The 18,637-nt window shown below is 33.8% G+C and overlaps 1 protein-coding gene across 3 annotated transcripts in view; it reads left to right on the top strand.

Moving 5' to 3' along the window:
- LOC126775291 (T-box transcription factor mls-1-like) overlaps positions 1–17,523 on the top strand; it is a 28,748-nt gene extending 11,225 nt beyond the window's left edge. Inside the window, exons 2-9 of one of the 3 annotated variants that reach the window (XM_050497117.1) lie at positions 7,129–7,235; positions 7,825–7,941; positions 8,229–8,470; positions 10,373–10,529; positions 11,630–11,785; positions 12,631–12,698; positions 15,507–15,644; positions 16,032–17,523. In XM_050497117.1, the coding sequence (XP_050353074.1) occupies positions 7,129–7,235; positions 7,825–7,941; positions 8,229–8,470; positions 10,373–10,529; positions 11,630–11,785; positions 12,631–12,698; positions 15,507–15,644; positions 16,032–16,089 (1,043 nt within the window). In that variant the 3' untranslated portion in view covers positions 16,090–17,523. Of the gene's footprint in view, positions 1–7,128; positions 7,245–7,824; positions 7,942–8,228; positions 8,471–10,372; positions 10,530–11,629; positions 11,786–12,630; positions 12,699–15,506; positions 15,645–16,031 lie in introns of all 3 variants that reach the window. The other 2 variants (XM_050497118.1, XM_050497115.1) reach the window with 2 other exon arrangements.
- The last annotated feature ends 1,114 nt before the right edge of the window (positions 17,524–18,637 follow it).

Raw genomic sequence — 18,637 nt, 5'->3', positions numbered from 1 at the left:
CGCTAGGCGAAGACTCTTTGATATCATTAAAATCCTAAGCAGAAAAAAGAGTTCAATATATCATTAAACAAAGTGTATGTTTAATTTTAACTCATATTTAATTAGTGAAGCTAATCATGTTTCGCTCAATTTCAAAGTTAAATTTTCACGTAATATTGTCCGAACGCGTAGGTTTCATTTTGCAATAATGCACAGCTTAAAAATAGTTCCTTATTCACATTGCATTCACATGCTCGTCTTTGTGACGTGTCGATTGGCTTGTTAATGAGCAATGCTCGCAATGTTGACACCAAGGCTGATCAAAGTGGAATCCACTTCTCTGTTAATTTGTTAGGCAGAAGTGTTTCATAGTTTATTTGTAAGCAAATGCGCATCGTAAGTGGGTAGGCAGTTCCGGGAACCCTTACTTGTATACGTTTATTCATTGAATTGTTTAAGTAGCATTTTGCGAGTGACCGATTTTTAAATCAGTTTTAATAATGAAATAAAAGACATCTTATAATATATGTTGAATGTAGAATTTGTTGGTCTAAATAAAAACAAACATTAATTCATGGTTTGTTTAGACATAGCATTTTAATAAGGAATTTGTTTATATTAGTTCGGGTAATATGTATCGTACGAGGGTGCGTAAATCAAACGCGTCTAGAGAAACTTGGAGCTGCACTACACGTGTTGCTGTAATGCAGGGTTAACACATTCATTTAAATATGTTTTACAAATTGTTGGACATATTACATATTTCAAAAATATATATGATCGGAATAAACTCTTAAGACATTTACAGTTTGTTTGTTCGATCGAATTTAAGTTTCGTATGGCGAATAATGATTAATGCATAAAAAACCATTATAAACAGAAATAACTTAAACCACTTCTATAATTATAACTATAAAACTATTATATTCAACTAAAAAGAAGTAGGTTTTTTTGGTTAAAGACATAGTTTTTGTTATATTATCAAAAAATATATTTATTTATTTATAAAATTAGTGCCAGTTTAAGAGTAAGTTAAAAGTTAGCTTTTACCCGCCAACCCTAAAGACTGCAACCGGAGCGGCGCCCGCGCAGCTTTAGATTTATTGCGGTCAATCAATGCGGATTTATTGTTAAGGAAGCGTTCCCTTTTGTTACCACAGATAATAATAGGACTATTATAATTGGGTACCACCTGAGCACCAGTTATATTGTTATTAGTGACATAAATGTCTTTATTCGCTTATTAATGGGTTAATTCGCGTTTGTTCATTTTATATTTAGTGCGCTGTACGTAGGTAATTATAGTGATTCATTTATACAGATTGGTTTGAGTATTGTGTTGACCACTTGATAAACGTCTAATTTACCTTTAACTAGCAACTAAATGTCATTATGTTATTTTAAATGCGTATGTTCGAGCCTAAAATTTTATTAGTGTCGGTTGGATGTTTACTAAAACTTTTGTATATATTTATAATAAAGGTAGATGGAATGATAAGTAAATGGACTACCTGATGGTAAGTGGCGACATTGGCGCCGTAAATATTAATCAACTTTTTAAATAATAATTGTAAAAAAACTATTGTATTAAGCATACCTATTCCATTTTTCTGAACCTAATTTTATTAGAGTGTTACTATAGCTTTTTTTTAATGCTGGAAAAACGCATTACGCGTTTCAGTTACACGGGAACAGTGGGGGGAGGGTATGTATGGCTCGCCGGAACATCGGAATACTCACTCAAAAACCAGCGGTACCTATTCTGTTTTAAGGGCCATATCTTGAGGGCCACGGGATCGCTTGCGCATGCTACCGTGTTGTTACTATAGCCTATTCCAACCACAAGATGAATAAATCCAAATAAACAACTTTGACATCGATATCATTGGTCACCAATATCAATTGACGGGATATCATTGGTCGAGATCTTGAATAATCTATGATATTCACTATGGATTCGCGAAAAACTGGCGTTCTCAATGACGGCAAAGTTGTAATCCGAACTTCGAAAGTCAAATTAATATTGTTATAACTAGTTAAGTGAAATTAGTGTTGTTTTATAAATAGAGTTTAATTAATCAAGAACTTTTTATAGTGCGTAATACAGCAGAACAATTATGAAATCGCATGCAATTTGTAAATCAACGGTTTGTTTACCTTTATTCCTACTGCGATTGGAATAGAGTATATATATAATATTATGTGCGCTGTAGTGAGTCGTACAAGATTATTGTTTTTAATTAAATATTATTATTATGGCAATGTTAAATTTGATTGTATATTCATGTTGATCTCAAATAGAATATAATAGGTAAAATCCCTATATTATGTATTATATATTACACTATTAGTGATTGTGTATTGGTGACTTTAGTATACAGGATAGAGAGTCAAGTTGGTTCTTAGTTTATCTAACAAATTGACATTGTATCGATACATTTGACACGAAGAATGCACATTATGCCAATCAGAGTGGAACTGGCATGAAACAACACCATAGACAATGTTCTTAATCTAATTTATAGAGTTTGAAATACCGAAGTACTTACATAATTACTTTGTTGATCGTTATATTGTAGCAACTGATTTAGATTAGGATTAATTTATTGTGTTGTTAAATAATTCAAGACAAACTTGTAGTTCCATTGAGTATTATTGCGAATATACGAGTACTGGATACTGTTTCGAGCATAAGTAACTATAGTAATCAATTAAAAGTAATGCGCCACAAGGCTGAATTAAAACAATGACAATCATATTTTCAATATATTATATATATATGCAAAACGTGTGTCTAATATTCTGCATTGGAGCAGCGTGGTGAAATAAGCTGCAAAGCTCCTCAAGAGGAGAGGAGGCTAGGCTAAGGGCTTGCAGAGGGTCATTTATAGGTTGTTATTAAAACTTTATCTCAATATTACATAATAGTATCATGCTACAATAATACTTAAAACGATAAAACCTTATTTATATTTTACATAGGCGAAGCTGGTTCGATAGCTAGTTTGTTATTAAATGATGAAACTTATATACAAGGTAAAGCAGAGTCAAAAGTCGTTTCGACCTTTTTTCTTTATACATAATCCTATAGTTCTAATAATTATGATCTCTGTTATCATGCTATTTCGTAAATATTTCAAATAACCTTTTATCTTTATTCATTAGAATATATATTTTTGTTTCTTTTATTGTGTTAGGTTGTATTAGATTTGCAAGTAAGCCGCTTAATGGTAACTCCGCCTATAGACATTGCCACTGTGAGAGATATTAACTATTGCTTACATCGCCCACGTGCCATCAACATTGGGCATTAAGATGTTATGTCCCTTGTGCCTGTGTAACCGGAACATAACAATACTGAATATTGCTGTTTGTCAGTAAAATATATGTAATGTCGGTGGTACCACACAGCCCTACTGTCTCGACCAATAATGAAATATAATATTCAGTTATAATAACTGTTGTTAGGGCTTATTTGACATATCGGTCGGGCAAACAAACAACTGAAATGTGACAATTATTCTTTATTCATCGCTTATAAAAATTTATTGTTTCCGACTGCCAAGTACAGCGCTGTGGAATGCTATGATTAAGCATTATTCTCACGGCTTGTGATACATAAATATACTTATAGGTTTCTTTCTTCGCCAGTTATGTCTACATATTTGAGTGTTTGTAATAACGATCTTAATTGTTTTTAATGACTACTTCTGTTTTATATATTATAATATAAAACAAAATCTGTAACGGAAATATTGGAAAAATTGTAATTAATGAGGTTCTTGCCGGTTCTTCTTGGTAGAATCTATATTTCAATCCAATGCCAACGGTAGAATTACATTTATATAATTCTGTAGAATGACGATTAAAAAGTGCTCATAAAAGCATACTTTAAATAATGTATATTTTGATTTCAAAGGAAATTTAGACTATACTTAAAAATATATATATCGTTGATCCTAAAAATAAACAAAACTATAAATAGGAAAAAGACTTAATTTTTGAATCCATAAATATATTTTTGACGTCGAGCCGTCATCGTGCCGCTAGAATCTATAAAGAATATGGGATTGTGCGTCGAAAATAAAACGAAGATCATTGTCGTTGTACGTAAGTATAGTTTTCATCACCCGTCTTATTTATAATCTCTTCTTGACGTCCGATAAAGTTATAGCCGCCATTTTAGACGCGTTTTGAGTTTCCCGCCATTATACCAATTAGTTGAGTGAGATGTCCGCTCATGGGTGGACGCTTTCGATTTTTATGGGACATTTTATTTACTGTTTTTTTAAGTGGCCAGTTACATTTTTATTTCAAATGTAAAAGTGAAGTGGTGAAGCTTTTTGCGGCTAAAAATAGTAACACTAAAATATTGTCAAGATTACCTTGAGAAATATCAATTGAGTCAGCTTGTAAGAAAAATATTGATTTCCATTACCATCAAAATGAGTATATCTAATGTATAATTTATTATTTTAAAATTTAAGTACATTGCAACTTTTATTAATTTAGATGTTTTAATCTCGGAATGTGTTTAATTGCCGAATTAACCTTTTAATTATTTTTATTTTCGTACATTGACTCATTTTAGTTTAGGGCGCCCAAATTATAGCGGCAGATGTGTAAAAGAATTCATTAAAAAAATATGTATCTATATGAAAAAGTATACTATAAAATAACTAAGTATCTAATTGTATTGCAACGTGCACATTAGTGCAAAATATCACAAGATTTTTTTTTATGCGAAACTTTAAAAACTTATATCTGAAATGTTTTCATCATGATATTACACTATTATTTGTATTAATTAACTTGAGTGTAAGTCAGGTTGTTATACTGTCTGATTCAAAGAGCGCCCTTTTTCATTTGGCTCGGTTAACCTCGACCTTTCGAGGATACCCGGTAGCTTATGATATTTTAGAGTCCATATGCAATAGACAAAGTGCAAATAAAACAATAATTATCCAGTGGATACCTTCACATATTGGAATCATGGGCAACGAGGAAACTGATAAAGCAGCAAAACAAGCTATTCATGACGGAATTCCTTGTCAGTGCATACCTTTACATAGTGAAATTTTAAATAAATTCAAGAAAATATGTAAACAAAACTGGCAGGAATATTTTGATGAAAGATCGCGACATAAAGGTATATGGTACAAGACAATTGTATGTGAACTTACTCATTGCCCATGGTTTCAATAAATTAAAAGTAGCAGAAAAAATATTGTAACATTTATGAGACTTCGTTCCGGTCATATTCCGTCAAACAAATTTAATTTTATGATGGGCAAAACCAACACCTATAAATGCGTACAATGTAACTGCATGGATGATGTTTATCACCGATAGATGGAATGTGCGCGGAATGCGTCGTTCCGGCCCCGTTTATTAAAATCATATAATGTACCCGGGTATATGTAGTGTAGCCAACTAGGCTTGCGGTACCATCATCAAACGAAGCTAAGCTATTATTGAAAATGTATATATAGAATACTTGCTCATTTTCAATAATACCTTATATGGAAAGAAAAGATTATGGATGTATTATATTATTGAAGTAATGTTAAGTTAATTAGGTGTTAAGTTGTTTTGATTTAGTATAATTATTATGTGTATTGCTTGTACGGGGGTGACATAGTCAATCTGATGACTAAACTCCCAGGTAAAATAAAGGAAAAAAAAAGAAAAGTTGAACGTACACTTTCAGTACCTAAGTTTATAGTTTAAGATTATAATTTATGTTATACTTTGTTTGTTCAACGTATAAGAGATGTTTGAATATCTATTAAAACAATAATATATGACATTATTATCAAGATGGCTGACAATTTTGAGAGCCTAGGGCAGTTAAAAATTATATACTACCCTTTCACGTATCGGTGATATCGGTGATAGAGCTTTGTACATACTGGTTGATGATGATCAACCATCAATGATTTGTATCGCTGTGTTCGACTCTCGTCTCTCACTAAAAGTATTTCTTTTTATTTTATTTAGTCTCTAATCTCATACGTTGTCCGTGCATTGGGTGTATCTTTCTATTATTTCATCGAGTTTGTTAGTTTATTGTGCCTACATTATTCTATTTCCAGGCAGTATCACAATTAAAATTTTAGGATTACAATATTTATTTGTTTTCATTTTTGGTCGGTGCCAGTTCCTTTTGTGGGATTTTGGATTCTAGGCTGGTTTTGAAGGTATATAATGGCCTATCCATGATAGGGTCGTCTCTATTACAGATCGTCATTTTAAGGTTGTATTGCAGAATCTCCTGGGTAGTCTGCGAACTAATTAAGATTTATAATTATAATACTGCATTGCTTGTTCTTTTTTTTAATTGCCTAACCAACTTTAAGTTTAATGTTAAATAGGGGTAATAGTTACGAGTATATAATTATATGCTGTTTTTTTTATATAGTACGTAGGTGGACGAGCATATGGGCCACCTGATGGTAAGTGGTCACCAACGCCCATAGACATCGGTATAGGAAGAAATGTTAATCGCTTACATCGCCAATGCGCCACCAATCTTGGGAACTAAGCTTTTATGTCCCTCGTGCCTGTAATTACACTGGCTCAATCACCCTTTAACCGGAACACAATAATATCAAGTACTTCTGTTTTGCGGTAGAATATCTGATGAGTGGGTGGTACCTACCCAGACGAGCTTGCACAAAGCCCTACCACCAGCAAATGATATACATGATTCTAAGAGTGATGGAAATGGGTTGCATTAACAAATATTTTAACTAATATCTTACTCTATTAAGCAACGGGACCGTTGACAATAATTATAAAGTTTCTATAAACTGACTTCAAAAAGAAGGAGGTTTTTCTAGTGTTATCATGTTTTGTGTGTATGTTCTTTAATAGATTTGATCAAATCAAATGTTAAAAAATAAAATAACACAATAGAAAACGATTTCAAAATCCAAACCGAAGCAAGGTCCGTTAATCTGTTTAAATATGAAGACGGACTTGAATAGTAACTGATGAGGTACTTATTGTGAATATTATTTTGAAGTCTTTAGACATGCAAATTTATTGTGTTTTTTTATTGTAGTACGATACATGTTTATATATTTAATTTATTCCTATTATCTTATGACGTCGAATGAATTGAAATATGTCTTTGTTTGCTTGTAGGCGTGGTTTCCAGCCAATTTCCTAGAGGCGGGTTCCACCTACACTCTTTGGCGCAGCGAGTGAGCCGTGATCAAGATCAGCTGCCGGTTTTACCGCCGCTGCATAATGTACGAGATGTAAGTTTTTTTTACTGCAAAATATTTAAGTTTTATGTGACATTAAATTATCTAGAATAATTAAAATAATAGAACAGAAATAGTATTCTTTGCACTTTGTATTTTTTTATCAATTTAGTATTGACTGAAATAGAATGCCTGTAAGCATTATACCTAAATTCCTTAATTTTTTCTATATGAATTAACGATTATGATGTCCTTCTTACAAATTTTTGTCACGGCGGTCAATCTTTAAATCAGAAACTAGCCAAGCGCAGGGGATATTATAGAGCCCAAGTATGTGAGTAAACAGAGATGCAATCTTATACGAGCCAATAGGATTGCAATTCGACTTAATGTTCTTTGCGAACATTAAGAAACACTGCCCACGTCCAAATTCCGGGCTGATACTGAGAATTTATCGATAAGAAAATGTAATAAATTTTATTGGCTTGACTTAAGGATTGATGACAGGACCTTGGGGTCTGCAGCCTTATCAACTAGCCGACAGAACAACGAGGCAGTAAATAATTAGAACAGAAAATATATTTGTAACGTAACTTAAATCTAAATTAATCTGTACGTATGTCTGTGTATATAGAATGCAGTGTGCTCCCGCAGTACATACTCCCCCTTGCAAGCTCTCAGCGAGAGTACGTGCCGCGACCACGGCGCGCAGTCGGCGCCGCCGCCGCAACCGCCGCCGCCGCGGATGCAGGTGGTCTTTGTTTAATCTTAACTAATATAGGTTGCGTTTCAGACATGACCCAAGATAAAATAAGTGGATTTACTTTACAGTTTACACGTGCTTAATTTGTGCTTATGATTCATCTTAAGCTCGGCAGTACCAGAATGTCAAAAAATATCTTTATTTTAATTCTTATAACTATTTTTATATGTTTGTTTCATACCTTGAATAAGAGAAAAATGAATGTTTGTCATCGTCTACATAAGCGCAAGTTGCCTTTATGTAGAATCTTTAGCTATTCTTTATTATCTCACTAGGTTTCAAATCAAAACGTCACGCTACATCCAGCGGTAGCACGCTGCAGTGCCTCCCTCGAACTGGCCACGCTCTGGCGAAGCTTTCATGAACTCGGCACAGAGATGATTGTGACGAAGGCCGGTCGTCGAATGTTCCCCGCCCTACAAGCGAGACTCTCCGGCTTGCTGCCCAACGCGGACTATTTGCTGCTCGTGGATTTCGTACCTTTAGATGATAAACGATATAGATACGCTTTCCATAGGTAAGTAATAATAGTGGACTTATACATACTGGTGCAGGTTGTATAACGATGTGACAGTTATGAGTTCAGCCTTGACTGATAATATGAAAGACATATAAGTACCCAGAGTAATTAACTCTTTTGTGGGGCATTGCGCTAAATTTTTTTTTCGTTTTTTTTTTCAGGTCTAGAAATATTTTATTCAATATATCAATATTGTATAAAATAAGTACACTGGCCTCCAAAAAAATCGACCCACCTACATTTTTTGTAAAAAAGCTATCGTATGGTTTTAAACTACCACATATTTATATTTTTAAGATTGATAATGAAAAAATGCAATTATAGGATTGTACAAAAACAGAAATAGTGCGCAAAAAATAGGTTTTTAGGTAAATATGTGACAAAACACGAAAACACAAAATTTTACGCAATTTTATTTTTTTGTGTACAAAACGATTTTGCCGTTTGTTTTTAAATTTGGGTGCCTAAATCTTACTTTAATAGGGAGTGTTTCCTCCTCTTGACCTAATCACTGCCTGCATACGCCTATTAAGTGACCTGATTAGCTTTTTAATGTCTTCCTGTGGGGTCCGTTGCCATTCTTCAGTTAGGGCAGCTTCCAGTTGATTCAGGGTTTCTGGAATTGGATTTCGTGCTCGAACCGTACGTTTTAGCTGGTCCCAGAGGTGCTCTATCGGGTTTAAGTCCGGACTATTGGCTGGCCACTGCATAACTGGAATTTCGACTTCCCTGAGATAGTCTTTAACAATTCTAGCGACGTGAGGTCGTGCGTTGTCGTGCATAAGTTGGAAATTATCCCCAATATATCCAGCGTAAGGCATCACATGAGGCTCCAGAATGTCCGTTATGTAAGTTTCAGCATTAACAGCACAATTACGGAAAAAAACCAGCTCTGTGCGTCCCGTCAAAGAAATACCTCCCCAAAACATTGTAGAGCCTCCACCAAATCGGACTGTTTCTCGAGTGCAACACTGAGAGTAGCGTTCTCCTGGCCTTCGCATGACGTTACGTCGTCCATAAGAGCCTACTAGAGACATTCGGCTTTCATCACTGAACAATACTGTCTCCCATTGGTCCAGTGTCCAATCGACGTGCTGCCTAGCAAATTGTAGTCTTGCTTGTCGATGGGATGCTGTGAGTTTTGGTCCTGTTACTGGCTTGTGAGGGGTTAAGTTTTGCTCTCGAAGTCTTCTTCTTACAGTATTTTCACTCACAGACACTCCACGACTTTCTCGGAGTCTACCTTGAACGTCAACAGCCGAAAGATGTCGGTTTCTTAAAGACGTCAAACCAATAAAACGGTCATCGGTCGGGTTCGTGACACGCCCCCTGCCAGATTAACCCTTAACCCCTCATGAATAAGAGCTACGACTTGAGCAGCTTCTGCTTCAGTAGTATCCATTTTTTATGTTTAAACTTATTAAAATTATTGTTTCAACAAAGTTTCATACACTTAATCAATAATAAACATCGAACCGAGATGACTCCGCGTTAAGAACTGGAAATAAACTAACCATGCACTTTGTGCACAAAGTAACGTTTTCTTATCAATACTATAAAAATATTCCAAATATCCTCAATAACACTTACAACTCCTCCAAATCAATATCAAGTGGGTAATAAAATGTTAAATGTATGTCCCATAAGTAAAACAATCCACCTAGGTCGTCGCATAGTTAAGATAACAACTTTGTAAGTAAAAAAATACGGGTGGGTCGATTTTTTTGGCGGCCAGTGTATTTGTTAACAATATTGACTTTTATATATGTGCATTGTGCATACGTCACGCAGAAGGTGTAGCTTACATTCTGGGTATTTTTTTGGTATTGGACTCGTAGTTTTCATATCGCTCCGTGTGCCGTGGAGCCACATCCTGTAACTATATGGCGCGTGTGTCAGCTCGAGCTGGGTGGTGGCGGGCAAGGCGGACCCGGTGTCGCCGCCGCGCATCCACGTGCACCCCGACTCGCCCGCCGCCGGCGCGCACTGGATGCGCCAGCTCGTGTCCTTCGACAAGCTCAAGCTCACCAACAATCAGCTCGACGATAATGGACATGTGAGTGCATATAATCAAACTATGCTACATGTTCACCCACCAGCTCCAAGCTTCTAATCTTTTCCTAGGCCTTTCTCCAGCACTGTTTTTTCATTAACGGATTGTTGTTTTACTTAATTCTTAATGGATGGTGGTAAACAGTTTGAAATTAAATTTGTCACATAACTAGTGTAAACGACAATCCTTAGAATTATAATAATAATATGTTTTGATTTTTGGTTATTTATGTGTCCTGTATTTGTATTTTTTTTTATAGAATAGGAAGGCGGACGAGCATATGGGCCACCTGATGGTAAGTGGTCACCAAACGCCACACAGACATTGGCATTGTAAGAAATGTTAACCATCGCTTACATCACCAATGCGCCACCAACCTTGGGAACTAAAATATTATGTCTCTTGTACCTGTAATTACACTGGCTCACTCACCCTTCAAACCGGAACACAACAATACCAAGTATTGCTGTTTTGCGGTAGAATATCTGATGAGTGGGTGGTACCTCCCCAGACGAGCTTGCACAAAGCTCTACCACCAGTGAAATCTGTGTTTGCACCCAGTCGTTCAAAATTTCCGTATCCGCAATCAATAATTCCTAACGCCTATATAAATATATTGTAGAAATTTCTAGTTTTGGAAATTCAACATTCTAAATAGCATATAAGAAACATAAATAAATATGACGTGCTACAATTACAATATAAAAGACGACTAAAAAGGGTGCAGTTATTATTTGGTTATATAAATTAACCTATGTTATTTATTTGGTGGAAAACGTAACTATTGAGGTTTTTGTCGGTTGTTTTTGGTAAAATTTGCATTCCGAATCGGTAATAACATTTAAAATAATATTGTAAATCTCTATTCAAAAGTGCATCTTAGAGTGTACCTATATGTTTTAATTTTAGTCGTTACGAAAATATTTTGCAATATATTAGAGAATGTTCATGGATCGAGTTGGAAGAGTCGATAAATATCTATAAAAATTTATGAAAATATTTTGCAATATATTAGAGAATGTTCATGGATCGAGTTGGAAGAGTCGATAAATATCTATAAAAATATATGAAGCAATGAAAATGATGTAAGTCGTTTTGTGCAGATTATCCTCAACTCGATGCATCGCTATCAGCCGAGACTCCACGTTGTGTATCTGCCAGGCGAAGGCCACAGTACCGCTCCGGGGACGGTACCGTACCGTACGTTTATCTTTCCCGAAACTGGTTTTACTGCGGTCACAGCTTACCAGAATCATAGAGTAAGTATCTTGTAAGATAATAATATATTTGATTTAAATAAATTAATAGTAATAAGAAAATCAGTTTATCCGATTAGTATCTACCATGATATACCCGTTGAACTTATAACGCCCTTTCTTATGCGTCAGGGGTTAAAAAATCGGTGCTTGTAGTCTTTCTTGGTACCCATTTACTTTTACTATTATTTTTAATTATTATTTACCGAAAATAAGCCGAAATGGCCTAGTGGTTAGAACTCGTGAATCTTAACCGATGATGGTGGGTTCAAACCCGGGAAGCACCACTGAATTTTCGTGTGCTTAATTTGTGTTTATAATTCATCTAGTGCTTGACGGTGAAGTAAAACATCGTAAGGAAACCTGCATGTGTCTAATTTCATTGAAATTCTGCCACATGTGTATTCTACCAACCCGCATTGGAGCAGCGTGGTGGAATAAACTCCAAATCTTTTTCTTAAAAAGGGAGAGGAGGCTTTAGCCCAGCAGTGGGACATTGACAGGATGTTACTGTTATTATTTACTGCTGGCGATAAAAAAAGACTTAAGCCTTAAGCTGTATTTGCATTAGTAAAAGATTATAATAAAATGGTGTAGCAAGTGAATACGTTAACATCAGGTCACCCGTCTGCCAGTATCACTACGCACTACCATTATACTTTGGATAGGTTACAAACCTTTAAGCATAAGTTATGAACGATAGTTATGGAAAACGTAAGAGTCATAGATTCAATTTTTTCTGTTTTATAATCTATAATTTTCTTGTCCTGCTGTCTAAGACCTGGAGGTGGTGAGACTGATTAGTACATACTTCGGTATACGATAATTGTATTCCCATCTGTTTGCAGATAACGCAATTGAAAATCGCGAGCAATCCATTCGCTAAAGGATTCCGTGACTGTGATCCTGATGATTGGTAAGTAGAGAAAGTAATATATGAAATTTTACATGCATTTTGTTATAATATTAGAAGTAAATGTGTCATCGTTGCACTAGCCTTATCTATTTTTAAGATAATGGAGCTCATGTTTAAAATTTTATTTTTACTGGTGGTAGAACTTTGTGCAAGCTCGTCTGGGTAGGTACCACCCACTCATCAGATATTCTACCGCAAAACAGCTGTACTTGGTGTGGTTGTGTTCCGGTTTGAAGGGTGAGTGAGCCAGTGTAATTAAAGGCACAAGGGACATAACAAGGTTCCCAAGGTTGGTGGCGCAATGGTGATGTAAGCGATGGTTAACATTTCTTACAATGCCAATGTCTATGGGCGTTGGTGACCATTTACCATCAGGTGGCCCATATGCTCGTCCGCCTTCCTATTCTATAAAAAAAAGTTGTTCCCGTGTTGGGTAAATGTGTACGAATTTCAACCGACAAATGCACGTTTCCTCACGATGTTTTCATATTACACCGTTTTCTAGATGACTTTAATCAGTATAGGAAGTGTAAAAGCAAGTGTTATACTTGATTCCACCATCATCGGTTGGGATCGATTAATTTACTAGGTCCTATCGTCAACCTTACCGCTAACCTTAATATCGATTTTATATTAAATGTTTGCTTCTCAAAAGTAGTTTATATATATTTAACTTTTTTTATTAAAATATAAGATGTATACCTACTTTCCTAGTTGCTAAATCGATATTTTAAAAGCAATAATGCACAACCATAACAAACGTATTTATAATACATTTGTTGGGGGCCCAGTAAACGAATACCACATTTTTCGATGCTATTCGATGTCAAAATACACTATGAATCAAGTTGAGAGCGTAAATGATTATATTTTATGTACAAAGTCGTTCCGTTTGACTCGATTTCAGCAGCCGGTGACAATTTACTTTTACGACTCGACCATAGACTAAAGAGTTACGTTTGACAGTTATGGCGGACGCGCCGTGTTTCCCGCCAATATAATTACATCTGCATGTCTTGGTTTTTTTATAATAAAGATGTTTTATTATCTTAAATAAATATATTTTTGAGTTTCATTATACATATATTATAAAAAATTGAAACGTTTGATTTGAACATTGGGTATAAATTTATTCGTATTCGTATGTTTTTGAGAAAATTCTATTTACTTTGTATTTTTATGTATAAAAATACGCACGAGCTGTGTAAATATAGTTAGGTATTGCGCGTTTACAATTATGTTTGTAGATATATAATAATTGACTGTTGTTATTATTATTTACCATTTTCCATGCATGAATGTCTCGGAGAGTGTCAACTCCAGATTTATCTTTATGTATCCGTAAATGCGTACAGTAAAAAAAAAGAATTTAAATTATGTAACTGTTCCTAATTATCAGTTGTTTTTTGTTTTGGAAATATAATCATTTACATTTTAATTACACCCGTAACAAAAAGGCAAAGATACATTCAAAAGTCACAAGCCGATTGATTAATTTTTCAAAACTTAAGAGTTACTATGTACTTATTATGTTGAACAAAACGTATTCTAAACGTATCCAACTTAACATTTTTAAGTTGGATAAATACATATACCGCAATTGTTCAACACGATATAAATCGAACCGTCTGTTTTATCTGTGTCGTAAAATTGAGTGTTTACATTACTAGTTTATTGCGCCGCTACCGACCAATAGGAGTTTAGGATTAATTTACGATGTTTACTGGAATTAAAAACGATTCAAAAACATGATTATTTCTTTAGAATAAAGTACTTACTAATGTACAAGTTATAGAAAAACTTTTTTAAATGTATAAAGTCGAACTATTTTGCTACCGGGACGGGACTTTAAAAAAAGGAGTTGTAATGATCTCTATAATAGTTTCTAGTTTTGTTCGTTTGTTTTCTCGCAACAAATATTATAATGTTATTAATTTTGAACTTTATAAAAAGTTCTGTAACTGTTTCAGGATGGATTGGTCGAATCAGTAGCGATAACTATGCAATGTGTTCAAATTTTAGAAGTATCTTAGACTAAATAATAATAGTTTTTTTTTTGTAATAAAGTATATGTAAAGAAATTAAATCTTTTGAATAATATTTGTAAAAGTGTTACAATATTAGTACGAGACATAACGATCCCTAGTCATCACTGGTGTGTCCATATGTAAACAAATCGATCATCAATCAGTTCTACATATTCGCCACGTGTACAAACAAAGTTTGAGAGTGAAAAAAATGTTAATTTTTTACAACTTCCCAGCAAAATCGATTAATCCTGACTGATATATGAATGTCATTTGTCGTTCCTTGTCAAAATAAAGTATTAACGCGTAACACGATCCAACGTGACGAAGTTTCTAGCATGTTGTATAGTAAATGGCGTTTTGAATTTCAATCTTATTTATAGGAGCGATAAATAAATATAAATTTGAAACTTATTTAATATAGCTGTTTCATAAAATTACATTAAATATTTCGAGAATTTCATCCGACAAGTCATGTAGGTTTCCTAACGAGGTTTACCTTCACATCCGGTCATGAATTTTAAAGGAAAATTAAGCACATGGATACACAATGGTACTTCGGTAATATTCACTATTCATGTATTCTATCGATTGATACTTATCGGCTCAATTAAGTCGCAAGTTGGTTATTGTTTAATATATATATTTAAACAAACATTGTAAAGTAAAACTGATTCCACTCTGATAGCATAGCCTATTAGTAGTCGTAGTTATCATTAACCATAACGGCCGAATCGTCGGGCACGTATGCAGGCAGTGTTGAATGTATCGGGTACGTTAGTCCCCCAGAGCAGAGCGGCCAGCGCGGCGCGGCGCGGCGGCGCGAGGCGGCGGGCGAGGCGTTCCCGCTGGCGCAGCCGTACGGCGCCGAGCCCAGCGCCAGCGGGCCGCTCTACGCCGCGCACGCGCACCCAGTACGGTGAGATTGATTGTAGCCGGCCTCTTTTATATAGTATATAAAATATATTGTGCATGTGGTAATGAGTATGGCTAAACGATAGTTTTACTTTAATGATTTATTAAGAAAAGACAAACGCATCAATATTTTGGTCGCACAGGACCGACTAGAAAGCCTAATCGACAGCGCCAGTTGGACGTGTAGCTTGTTGCGATTGTTATATTAATTATTTTCGGTTTAACGAAGCTTTTTGTATTTGTTGATTATGTTTATTTACTTTTAAGATGTAACAAATTTTCTCTGATGCTCAAATTATTATTAACTTGAATATTTAATGATTTTTTAAAACATTTAAAAAAAATGTTACAAAAAATGTATATATTTTCAAGTATCGTTTATAAATTTCAGGTACCAACCACACACTGGCCACAATAGTGCATACACAGCGTATTACGCGCACAGATAAAAATATATATTACAGTAATATAATACTGTGATACTGTAGCAAGTTACTTATGTACGACTCTATTGGGTTCAACAACTGATCAATTAGAATTTAAGTAACTTAGGCAAGAATATATACATAAGTATAGAAGGTTAATTTATTTTAACATTAATCTTACTCAGTATGATGTTTTTTCTATTTCTGGTAATGGTAGTCATTTCATTATTTAATTCTCTGTTTTTATTAATTTGGAAATTAAATTTATTTACTGATATACTGGCCGTCAAGATTCAAGTGATGAATCCGATACAATTATCTTACTTTTTTGTGTTTTTTTCTCGAAATGGTAATTTTGTATTTGACTAACAAATCGACTTGAAGCTTCTAGACTCTTAAGACTTGGTGCAAATATTTTGCTTCAAAGATATTGTAATCGGTACGAAATCGATAAGCTTGGCCTTCTATGAATGCCATCGCTTACTACAGAAATGTACTGTTGTGGTCTCTCTAAAACACGTTATGTGGCGTTCCAACGCCTTGGGTCTTGTATTTAGTTATTTCGAACCATTATCGTAAGCGTCGTAGCCTGTCTACATATCAAAATTCAAAATAACCCTACAAACAAGCGCTGTTTATCGAGTATTGTTTTGATCGAGACGTCGTCCGCTAACGCTGTGTCTGGTCTGTTGAAATGTCGATCGGAAGTTTACGCTGAATTCGGACGTTACGTTTACCATATAATAGAAGACCGTAGTAGTCGTAAGTTGTCTATGACAAAATAAATAAATTGTCTATAAAAAAATGGTGATCATAGCAAAAATATTCTTTATTATTCATCTAATTTACAACAACTTAATTTATGAGGAGTCGTTTTTTTTGTAATGCCTAATTAAAACTAAGCCAATATACATAAAACTTATACAAGATGATGCATCGCGTTTCGGCGAAGGTTTTGGTATATAATATGAATAGCCGCGCTTCGCAGTTTTATCCTTTAAATTAAGCCTTCAGACGTGCCAACTTATAGTAACAAAATATTCGTTAAGTATTAAAATATTAATCTTCTATACTTATGTAAAAATTCATGGATTCACGTCAACGGTCAAGAATTTTTTCGATTTCCTTATAGTATGTAATAAATCTTACGAAGGAAGAAAATTTATTAATTATAAAAATCTCAAACAAACAAAATACATTCATCTGTTTTATTCATATTTTACTTTAATTTACATGAAAGATACGTTGTACCGTCTTAATATATGAACATCAGTATGTGTGATAATTATATGTAGTAAGTTTTATGTGTTCAGAAGTTACCAAGTCCTGCAAACATACATATATTTATATCTACCTATATAGATTGATTTTGAGCCCATTTTAAATAAGCATTTGCTTATTATATTATATAAGAAATACAACTTGAAACAATAACGTTATCAACCGTGCCTTATAGAGTTATCGTGTATTATTATATTTGTTAAATTATTTAAATATAGTTATCATTATGTAGATTCATTTCTTATTATGATTTAAAAACGATTTTTATTATTATGTTTTTTTTAATACATCTTAAATTTAGTATTTCATGTATTATATAATTAAAAATGAATTTGCTATGAAACTGTTTATAAAGTATAGCCTTACTGTAACTGTGTTGTTAAGTCCATTTCAATGGAATTTGTACAATTTTTTTTTTAATATTTATATATATTTATTTATTATCTTGATTATAATATTTATTATGAACTGTATATTAGTACAATTCGATACATCAGTCAGTATGAATATGATAAAAATTTAATTTAAAAATTTAACTTGTTATAAGACACCTGGAAAAAAGTAATACGTAAATTGTGCAATTCCTATCGATATAAATTAAACGTATATTGATGATAATTTTTAAAGTAACATTACGGCTCTGGCTGTACTTTATTTGCAAGTTAAATTCTATATATGGCGCCATATTCTTATAAATGACGCTTTTAAGTTACGTGACATTTTCCGTTGCATAACCTTTTTAATGTAAGCATATACGACCTTATCTATATACGTTGTTAAGTGCTGTTTCGTTAAACATTGGTTTATCTCTTTCTGTCATCATTGCTTTGCTTAACTAATCACCCCATAAGCAGCATTTGTATGTAAAGTCTATAATATTTTATATTATACTTTATTTAATTTAAAGTCATATTTATGCGAAGTTTAACGAGTGCCTTACCAGTCAATAATTAAGTGCCAAATGTAACCAAAGATACGACTATATAGACATATTTGTAAATTTCTATGAATATAATAAATATTAATTCTATGAAATGTCTTTGATTATTCTCTAAATGCTCCTAATTAAAGTTAACGATTTGATGAATGTTATGTATATTCTAAATTAATTATTATTAACGCTTCTTGACGTAATCTACATTTAAAACATTACATGTCACCAATCATCATCTTGACTTGACACATTCAGCTGCTATTCAATTAATTATTATAAATAATAATAATTAACGTATTTTTAATAGGTTTGACACACCACGCAGACGTTAAATGCAGTCAAAAGCCCTGTATCACT

Source organism: Nymphalis io, chromosome 18 (assembly GCF_905147045.1).
Source record: "Nymphalis io chromosome 18, ilAglIoxx1.1, whole genome shotgun sequence".
NCBI lineage: Eukaryota > Metazoa > Arthropoda > Insecta > Lepidoptera > Nymphalidae > Nymphalis > Nymphalis io.
This window is presented reverse-complemented; position numbering and strand designations above follow the sequence as displayed.